Source organism: Cnephaeus nilssonii (assembly GCF_951640355.1).
Source record: "Cnephaeus nilssonii genome assembly, chromosome: 4".
In the NCBI taxonomy this organism is placed as follows: Eukaryota; Metazoa; Chordata; class Mammalia; order Chiroptera; family Vespertilionidae; genus Cnephaeus; species Cnephaeus nilssonii.
Window position 1 is genome coordinate 2,308,936 of NC_137075.1, and position 10,487 is coordinate 2,319,422.

General features: G+C 45.9%; 1 protein-coding gene across 2 annotated transcripts in view; it reads right to left on the minus strand.

Moving 5' to 3' along the window:
* Window positions 1-4,847, minus strand: part of NPTN (neuroplastin) — a 75,402-nt gene extending 70,555 nt beyond the window's left edge. The window contains exon 1 of one of the 2 annotated variants that reach the window (XM_079768770.1): window positions 4,556-4,847. In XM_079768770.1, the coding sequence (XP_079624896.1) occupies window positions 4,556-4,646 (91 nt within the window). In that variant the 5' untranslated portion in view covers window positions 4,647-4,847. The remainder of the gene's footprint in view (window positions 1-4,555) is intronic. The other variant, XM_079768769.1, reaches the window with a different exon arrangement.
* Window positions 4,848-10,487: the final 5,640 nt, after the last annotated feature.

Sequence of the window (10,487 nt, forward strand, 5' to 3'; positions counted from 1 at the left end):
CAGACCTAGGTCTAGCAACACAAAAACCATCTGCATCACTAATATGAATTCAGTAACCTTGAAAAACAAAGACTAAGAGCCCACCAACAGATCCTGCTGTAGTAACATGGCCTTTCCATCCCAGACCCCTGACTAATTTCTCATGCTTGGGTGCTCCATCATGTCAGTAGTGACACTTTGGTCAGTTGCCTGAGAGACTGGAAGCTTATTATGATCACCTTAGGAAATGCTTTATTCCAAGGCAATGAAATAAAAATGCAAACTTCCTCACCAGAATTTGAAATTGCAGTACTGCTCCTCACTTTTCTTAAAGTTACATATGCAAAAGTGCAACTCTCTGGGACCTTCAAATAGCCTACTTAACTGCATTCAAGATGACAGCATTAACAATTAAATGTTCAATATATACATAAAAAATAACTAATTAATAATGCTACTTTTTAAAGTATTATAGTAGTAATAGCTAACATTTAATCAATATTGAGAGCAAGTATTTAGTATGTACAATTCTGTTATGCTACATAAAGTAATGTAGCATATGTTACATTATAGTAACATATAGTAACAAGTATTACATATAGTAAAAATGTAAACCCTTAAGTGCTTGATGGCCATTATCTCATTAATCCTCACACCATCACTATGGGATTGACATTATTATAAATATTAAAAATATTATATTTTACAGATGATAAAACTGAGGCTTGGGAGTATTAAGCACCTTACTCAAGGTCACTTAGCTACAGAGGGTTGGGACTCAAATCCAGGTATATCAGGATCCAAAGACTGTGCTCTTGACTACCATATAATAATGCTTGGCTTACATTCATTCAGTTTTAATTTTAAAGCTCTTGGCAAGTCTAAACAGGAGGGTTACTTTTTAGGACAAGTTTCTTCCTTTAAAATGAACTACATTTTATTTATCTTATTACATACAAAAATCAACTTTAAAGATTTTACTTAAAATTGTCATCCTACAAGTTTAAATATTTGGATGAGAAACAAAATCTGAATGAAAGCCTGGAATCTCTATGGTAATGGGTCACATCTGGAAGAGACCTTGAGGGTCATCTAGTCCAAATTCTCCCTTTTATGAATAATGAAACAGAGATCTTTTAAAAAACATCTATATTCAATTTAAACTACCACATACCCAATCCAGAAACATGAAGGTTTGGGTGTTGTTGTTTTTTTAAGTCATCATTTTAAATAGATACTCTAACATTTCAACATCATGATATCCATTTCTGAAGCACTGTAAGAAAATACAGCCCTAACCGGTTTGGCTTGGTGGATAGAGCGTCTGCCTGCGTCGGCCTGCGGGACAGAAGGTCCCTGGTTCGATTCCAGTCAAGGGCATGTACCTTGGTTGTGGGCACATCCCCAGTGGGGGGCGGGGGGTGCAGGAGGCAGCTGATCAATGTTTCTCTCTCATCGATGTTTCTAAGTCTCTCTCCTTCTCCCTTCCTCTCTGTTAAAAATCAATAAAATATATCTTTTAAAAAAGAAAAGAAAATACAAACTCACAGACTCCTTCACCTCTGGAGTCACTGCCACTGCCTTGGTTCTCCACCAGGTCCAACCCGCATCAGAGAAGATGAGGAAATCAAGAGTCAGGAGAATTAAATAACTTGCCCATGATCATACCACTAAAGAATAAAGGGACTGGGATCTAACCATCTACCCCAGAGGAGCCTGTGTGGTACAGAGCCTACACCATTAGCTGCCACCGAGTGAATCAAATGAAATAAGGCTGACAAAGTTCTAGTCGAGTTCCAGCCACATGTGCATTGTATCAATGTTTGCTTTAACAGAAGAGGGTCCTGTCCAAGCTGAGAAACACACTCCACTGCAGAGCTCTGGAGAGACATGAGAAAGGAACCCCTGCTGTCAGAACAGACAGTGCAGCAGATCACCCTCACATCTACAGACATTCTCTATTTCTTTTCACCTGGGAGTTTAGTTTCACCTTTTTCTTTCAGAACCTTGCTTCACTTAGTTCTCACAACCCTAGTATCACTGAGCAAAAAGTAAATGCTTCTGGAACTTTAAACACAAACATCTCAAGAATGACAGTTTTGAAAAGTCTGATAAATATATTCTAATTTTTTACTTAAAATTAAAAAAAAAATACAAACTCTATGACCTGAGGTCACTCTATAGGGCTATTACCAATTGAAGTTCGAATCTTACTATGTTATAGAAAGGTATTTTTTTTTAAAGTATCCTTACCTATGTGGATTCAAACTCAAATAGCCATATCTTCATTAATTAAGTTTACATAATCCTTTGGGTCAACTACAAACTCAACTTCACTTTACCAGTCTTGTCATGTGACTGAACTTAAGCTCATTTCAAGAAAAAGGATGCACTATGCCGTATTTAGAATACGTATCACTGAGAACTGCCAGATAAGTCTGGAGGCCTATCCAAAAACCTTGCTTTAGTTGCTAAGAAACTACAATTCTGCTATATTATCAGTCATTGAAAGATGCTATGCTAGCAGAAATTAAAGATGTTAACATTAAGATCAAGAATATCTCATCTATGGTGCCAAATGAAATCATGCTATTTCCACATATTAAACAGCTCAAATTAGTATTGGGCTTCTTTAAGTCATATTGTTAACACACAACTAAAACTGGTAAGACAAATCAGTCTAACTCTATGCTGACTTCCACAGTGACCTCATCTTTGGGGGAAAACAGGTAAAATACCCAATATACTTAACACATTCAATGCTATAGATAGAAAATGTTTCCTTCCCAATCCCTGCAGTGATAACTCAAGGCCATCAAGCATACACAGGATTTGAGTGGTCCAATTTGGTACAACAAACACTTATAATTAATCCATGACATTTTTTCAATCCTTTATTAGATAAATTTTCACTGTAATCTTAAGCATTTTAAGACTGCATTTCTCCTTAGAATGCTTAACTCCATTTGCTCTATCACTTTTTTTTAACGAAAGTCATTTAAATTTCAGCTATTCCAACAAGAGTAATCTAGCCTAACAACAAAGAAGCACTGAAGGATTAGCAAAAATAAGTTATAGTTCACTCTCCACTACTGCTCATAAATTCTCTCCTATAAAAATATTTTTAAATCTCTTAAAGGTTGTTTCCACAAGAGCAGAAACCTGCTCACAATACCTCTGAAATACCAATTCGGCAGCTGAATTATCACACACGCCTTCAACAATCAGCATCTTTTCTGTCCAGGATAGATCCCGCATCACCATGATTCCCCATTTCTCCACCTTCTCTAAAGAGCTTCAGCTCAAAATCCAATTCTTACACACAGCCCAGGTAATACTTTTATGTTCTCAGAAATAATCTTTTTTCTGTCTTGAAACGTTTAGATCTTAAAAACCCTTGTCTTCCATCTCCCTCTCTCCAGTAACTGTCCCCAATCCTCCTGCAGTCCCAGCTGTGCCCGGCCTTCCCAAGGCCCAATCACTACCATCAGCTGCGCCCTTCCTTAACACCTCCTCCGCACTGCCCACCTCCACTCCGCCGCTTCCCGCATTTTACTCCCTTCCCTTAGTCTGTCCACCCACCTCCACGTCTGTGCCAGCACCCTCCTTTCCTCAATAAATATCCCCCTACCTCACTTACCACCCTTCTTCCCCATCCTTTGCTCATTTTCCTCTCGTTATTTAGAAACTCCTTTTTGCTCTCCCAACCATTATCCTAGAATGCCCAACACTCACCCCTTCTCAGCAAGCCCAGCCTTCTTCCCCATCTTCCCCATCTCCTTTAGAGCCAGGCAGCGCTTCCCAGATCCCTCCTGCAGTCAACCCACCCCCGTAGCTTTCCGCCCACCTTCCCTCCACCTCCACACCCATGGCTCCCAGGTTTTGCATCCCCTCCTTAGGACTCCAGCATTCTGCCGTTTTCTCCGGGACGCCCTTTCCCCCAACGCCTCCCTTATTTGTTAAACATGCCACCTGTCTTACGGGGCCCAGCAGAATCCCACGACCCCCCACGCCCCAGACCCCCACTCTCCTGCAGATCACGCCGACACCACTCGCCCCCTCCTCGTTAAACACAAATGCCGCCTTTATTTAAAAAAAAATTATTGATTTTAGAGAGAGGAAGGGAGGGGGAGAGAGAAATAGAAACATCGATGTGAGAGAGAAACATCGGGTCCAAGGACCGAACCCGCAACCTGGGATGAGCCCGGACAGGGAATCCAATCAGCAACCTTTGATGCACAGGCCAATGCCCGACCAACTGAGCCACACGGCCAGGCTCCCGTCCGCGTCCCCGCCCCGTCCGCCCGCGCCCCCCGCGCCCCCCGCGGGCTTCCTGGGTGTTCCCTCCGGCCTCGGGGCGAGCCCCGCGCCCGCCGCGGCGCCTCGAAGCCAGCAGTCCCCGGGCCCCGAGCGCCGCCCCCGCGTCTCGGACGGGCTCCAGTTCTCCCTCCCGCGCCTCCCGCTCCCCACCGCCTCTCCCCCCCCGCGGGCCGCAGCCCCTCCGCCTCTCCCTCCCGCTCCTTCCGCCGGGCTCCGGCACCGCCTCCGGCCTGGCCGCCTCCGGCGCCCCGCTTACCGTTCTGAGCGGCGCCCGGCCCTGGGAGGAGGGAGCCGGAGACCAGCAACAGCGAGATGACCAAAGCGCTGGGGAGCGTCGAGCCCGACATCCTCTCTGCAGGCGACCCAAGAGCAAAAAGGCCGGGGCCGGAGCCCGGGCCGGGGCCGGGGAGGGAGGGGAGGGAGGGAGGGGGCGGGCGACCGAGCGAGGGAGCGAGCCAGGAAAGTAGCGGCGGCTCGGCTCCGTCCTTCGCCGTCCTCCTCCTACCGCCGCAGCGCCCAAGCCTCGCGAGATCTTGGCTGAGGAGTGATAGCAGCAGGACTCGCGAGAAGTGGCGGCCTGAACTAGTGTTCTCGCCCCTCGGACTTGCGTGCTCGCCCCTACCGGGGCTGATTGGCCAAGCTCGAGGGAGGTCACGTGCCGAGGGCGCCTCTGGCCACGTGACGGAGCGAGGCGGGGTTCCTCCAGCTCCCCGGGCGGGTTGGGCGGGGGCAGAGAAGTCGCGTTTAGCTAGCTGATCCCTAGGTGAAACGCCAGCGCCCCAAGTAAGAGGAAGCTTTAGGAGCCGGCTGTTTTCTCCGCCCATCCTGCCTTTCAGTTGTTGGAGCCCTTGGCTGCGGTATTTGATGCACCCCTCTTTCTTTTACGCCTTTTTTCATTGCCCCATGGAAGTCCTGCCGTTACTTCCTTCTGGACTTTGACCGTAGGCCCCCAACCCCCTACTAGCATTAGCTCCAACCTCCCTCTAGCCTACTGTCCACGCCCCGTGCCCGGCGGTACTTCAAGCTTTCCTGCCTGCACACCTGCTCCCTCTGCCTGGAATGTCCTCCTTTCCTCGCCCTTCTATTTTCCCCTCCCCCATTTTGGCCTTGTTTTCGCTTCATAAAAATCTCAGGGCCTAAAGTTTAGCGTAATTGCTAGTTAGACACTAAGTTCTACAGGAAGTCATCACAAGAACCTTCAGAAGCAGCGAACATTTATTGAGTACCTGTTGTGTACCAGGTTCTCACACCTGCTGTGAAACCCAAATGAAAACATGGTACACACACTTACTAAGTTCACAACCTAGTCTATCATAGGGTCTAGGAAATGGGTGAATAACCTAAAAAAACAACCCATAGGAGAGTGCTCTGGCAAAGTTGTCACTACTATTTCCAAGGAACTTTGGGAAATGCTTTGTTTGTTTGTTTGTTTCAGACAGGAAGGGAGAGGGAGAGATAGAAACATTGGTGAGTGAGGATCATTGATTGGCTGCCCCTACTGGGGATGAGCCCCCAACCTGAGCATGTGCCCTGACCAGGAACCAACTGTGACCCAGGAAGTGACCTGATTCACAGGTCCATGCTCAACCACAGAGCCACCCCAGCGGTGCAGGAATTGCTCTACCTTCAGCTCTGTCATTCCCTGGTTGGCAAAGGAGTCTCTGTGGCTTAGCTTATGCCTGACTCAAATCAGACACCCTGGGGAGGATCTGTGGAGTGAAACTGAGAGATGCCAAGTAAACAGCACTGATGACCTGAGAGCTCAGAGTATAGAGGAAGGAGTACTCACATGTGCAACCACCAGCTCACATGCTCAAGCCAAAGTAGTAAAAAAACTTTCAACATCAACTTGGACAGCTGGTGGTACCAGACCGAGCTTTCTACCCAGCACTGGGACTACGACAATGGCATGTTGTTGATTGAAATGTATACTATATCCTTCACAACCTCAGGTGTGTGAGTGACAAAAACATTCACATGGAAAAAGATTGGACAAAGACCATTCTGAAGACAGTTCTGTATGAAGGGCTCCAGAGCCATCTGTGATGGGACACCAAGATTTTCAGCAGATGGGAATTTTTGGTTGGGTGCAACCTTTCTTCTTCATAACAGTAACTAACATCCCTATTTGAATATCACAACAAGGGATCTTTACAAAATGATTGTGCTCATTTTGTGGGTAGGAGAACTGAGGCTAAGTGAGGCCTGACCTGCCCAGGGTCCAAGTGTTTGTGGTAATCATTAATACCAAACAGTTTGGTTTGACTACTTCTAGGCTCATGGCATGAGTGCATTTCTACCTTAAAATTGGGAATGGCATGTTACTTGTTTTGGCCAGTGAAATGTGAAAAATGATATGTATCATTTTCAAGCACACATAATTCATTTCAGTTACAGTCACTGTAGTAGTATACTCTTGCCTGCATGGTAATCAGAGATTATGATGGTGAAAGCATGTATCAAAATGAAACTTATGTGAGCCTGGGTCTCTGAGTTAACACTGCCAACCCACACAGAACTGGTAGTCTCTATTGATTAAGCTACTGATATTCAGAGGTGTTTCCTCCTACTGGATAGCCTGGACTGTTCTAGTTAGGGGAAAGATGAAATTCAGGTTCATCCCACCACCTCTACCACCACCATTTCTTCTCAGAAATCTATTAAGCTATGTGACCTTAGGCAAATGACCTAATCTCTCTAAACCCTATGTTCTGTCAAATGGGGCTGATGATAATACCAACATCATCTATATATATAAAAGCCTGAGCGACCGGCCAACCTTCTGCCCATCTGACCGGTCGCTATGATGTGCACTGACCACCAGGGGGCAGACGCTCAACGCAGGAGCTGCTGAGCTGCAGTGACTTGGCAGCTGTGGTTCTCGGGTGACACAACCGGAGCCAGAGAGGAGGGAGCCGGATTCTGGGGTACATCACCTGAGAACCGCCCTCTCGCAATCCGGGACCCCTCGAGGGTTGTTGGAGAGCCGGTTTCAGCCTAATCCCTGCAGGCCAGGCCGAGGGACCCCACCTGCCAGAGGGACCCCGCTCACTCCTCAGACGCCCTTTGAGCCGAGACGCCGCCCCAGGTGCAGCAGGCTGGGGTGGGACCACGGGAGGTTGGCTCCAGGGTGTGTCTGGCCCATCCACCCAGTCCCGCCCCACTAGCCACCTTCTAATTAATTTCCTTTCAATGTGCACGAATCTGTGCACCGGGGCGCTAGTAAGATTATAAAGGGAATAAATGAGTGCATTAATGTACCCTGTTTAGAACAGTTGTGTTCTGTAGCACAGTGAACACTCAAATGTTGACAATAATGAAAATAAATGTTATTGTAGTTGCTGATGCTACAATTCTGACTCCAACTCTTTGTTCTCCATAACTATGCCATGCTTCTTACCAAAAGTGATTGAGGAAGAAAATTTTTAAGTACGGTGTTACCAATCAACTCTCAAAACCTGCCATTATGAGAAATCCTTTTACCCTGGAGAAAATGTCATCAAATTCTATATGATGGCAGTTGTACTTTTGTTGAGAAAATACATGACAACTAAAACCTCTCAATAATGTAGTAACTTCTTCATCACATTTTTTTATTCATTCATCCATTGATACACACTTAGGATGTTACCTCATCCTAGCTATTATAAACAACTACTGGTAGAGGCCCGGTGCACGAATTTGTGCACCAGTGGGGTCCCTCAGCCTGGCCTGTGGGATTGGGCCAAAACCAACTCTCCGACCTCCCCCGAGGGGTCCCGGATTGCGAGAGGGTACAGACCAGGCCAAGGGACCCCACTGGTGCACTATCAGGGCCAGGGAGGGACTGTGGGAGGGCTCCAGGGTGTGTCTAGCCCATTTCACTCAGTCCCAATCAGCCGGACCCCAGCAGCATGCTAACCTACCAGTCGGAGCGTCTGTCCCCTGGTGGTCAGTGCACATCATAGCAACTGGTCGACCAGTCCACTATCTGCCCCCTAGTGGTCAGTGCACATCATAGCGAGTGGTTGAGCAGCCTTATTGTGTCATTAACATATTACACTTTGATTGGTTGAACGGCCAACCAGTCGCCCGGACACTTAACATATTAAGCTTTTATTATATAGGACTAGTGTTCCTGTTGCAGGAAAAGTCCTGCAATAGGGTTTCCTGCTGCACTCTACCCCACACTGCCTGCTCTCCTCCTTTGTCCCCCGCCCCGCCTTCTCCGCCAGCCCCCCCTGCTTTTCTCCCTTCTCCGCCAGCCCGCCCGCTCTTCTTCCTTCTCCCCTGGCCCCGCCTGCTTTTCCCTTCTCCCCCGGCCCCGCCTGCGCTCCTCGCTTCTCCCCCGCCCCGCCTTCTCCGCCAGCCTGCCTGCTTTTCTCCCTTCTCCCCCGGCCCCACCTCCGCTCCTCCCTTCTCTCCCCCCCCCCCCCGGCTTGCTTGCTTCTCCGCAGCTTTGCTCCCTTCTGCAGCTCTTGGCTTCTTTCTACGCTGTCTTGATATGCAAATTAGCTGCCATCGTTGTTGGGGTAATTTGCATACTCGTCCTGATTGGTTGGGGGGCGTGGCTTGGCTGGTGGGTGTGGCTTGGGCATAGCGAAGGTGCGGTCAATTTGCATATTTGTCTATTTTAGGTAGGATGCTGTAATGAACATGGTGGTGTATATATCTTTTTGAGATAGTGTTCTTGTTTTTTCTTCAGGTAAATATTCAGAATTGGAATTGCTGGATAATATGGTAGTTGCTGTTTGTATTTTTTTTGAGAAACCTTCATATTGTTTTCCATAATGGTTGCACCTGCATTTTAAAAACTTAAATTAGCCCTTTAATTTAGCTGCCATTTTATTTTAAAGCTGGTATGAGTTGAGGACTTTATCTTTTTCCTCCCTCAAGAACAGCAAGTTGTCCCAATAAAGGGATAACCAGGTGTCCTAACAAAATTAATGAACTATCAGTCCTTTCCTCAATTTTTGAAATGCCACATCCATCATATACATCTTCACATATATACATTGATCCCTATCTAGACTCTCTGATCTAGTCTATTGATCCATTGACCATTTCGCTGCCACTGTCAACTATAAGTATTTTATAAAAAATAGTAGAGGCCTGAAAAATACTATTAGTGCACCGGTGGGGCCCCTCGGCCTGGCCTACACCCTCTCGCAATCCAGGACCACTTGAAGGATGTTGGATTGCTGGTTTCAGCTCAATCCCCACAGGCCAGGCTGAGGGAACTCACCAGTGCATGAATCCGTGCACCGGGCATCTAGTATGCATATAAGATCTTTGGTTAATCTCTTCCCACCCTCTCCCCTCCCCCCTTCCCTCTGAGATTCATCAGTCTGTTCCATGTTTCCATGCCTGTGTATTGCGTGTCTGCCCCCTGGTGGTTAGTGCACATCATAGCTACCGGTCAGTCGAACGGTCGAATGGTTGCTTAGGCTTTTATATATATAGATACTGATATCTGCAGAACAACTAACCATCTTGATGTACTTCTTTTTCTATAACATCTTGGTTATTCTTATCCATTTTAGTTAATTTATAGATTAATTTGAGACAAATTATGTTTCTAGAAATGTGACTTTTTTTTTTTTTGCACTTATTCAAGGATTTATTTTTTCCTATAGTCAAGTTTCATAGTTTTCTTCATATCAACTTTACACATTTCCTGCTAATGAATGAATGAATCAATCAATTCAGTTAACATTTGTCCTAGCTTCAGGGGATAGAGTGATGAAAAAGACAAGTTCCCTGTTCTTGTGGAGCCTATATTCTAATTGAGAGAGACAAATCAATAGACAAAGAAATAAGCAAACAAAAAATATCAGATAGTGAGGAGTCCTCTGCAGAATTAAAACAGGGTGATATGATAGATATTGGGTGGCTGCTTTAGAGTGGACGGTTAGGAAGTCCCTTGATATTTAAACTGAGATCTGATAGCATAAATAATCCAACCTTGTAAATTTGCTGGAGGTGAGGGGAAAAGTCTAAGGAGAGGCAATAACTAAAGCAAATGCCCCTAAGTCTCCTAATAGCTTGGCCTGTTCAAGGAACAGAAAGGCCAGTGAGACTGAAGTGAGTGGAGAACAGGAAAACTGTTATAAAATGATGTTAGATAAACATTTAGGGATCAAATAGATCATGTAGGCCTTCATAAAGGGTTTGCATATTATTTTTTTATTTCTTATTATTTTTTTTAA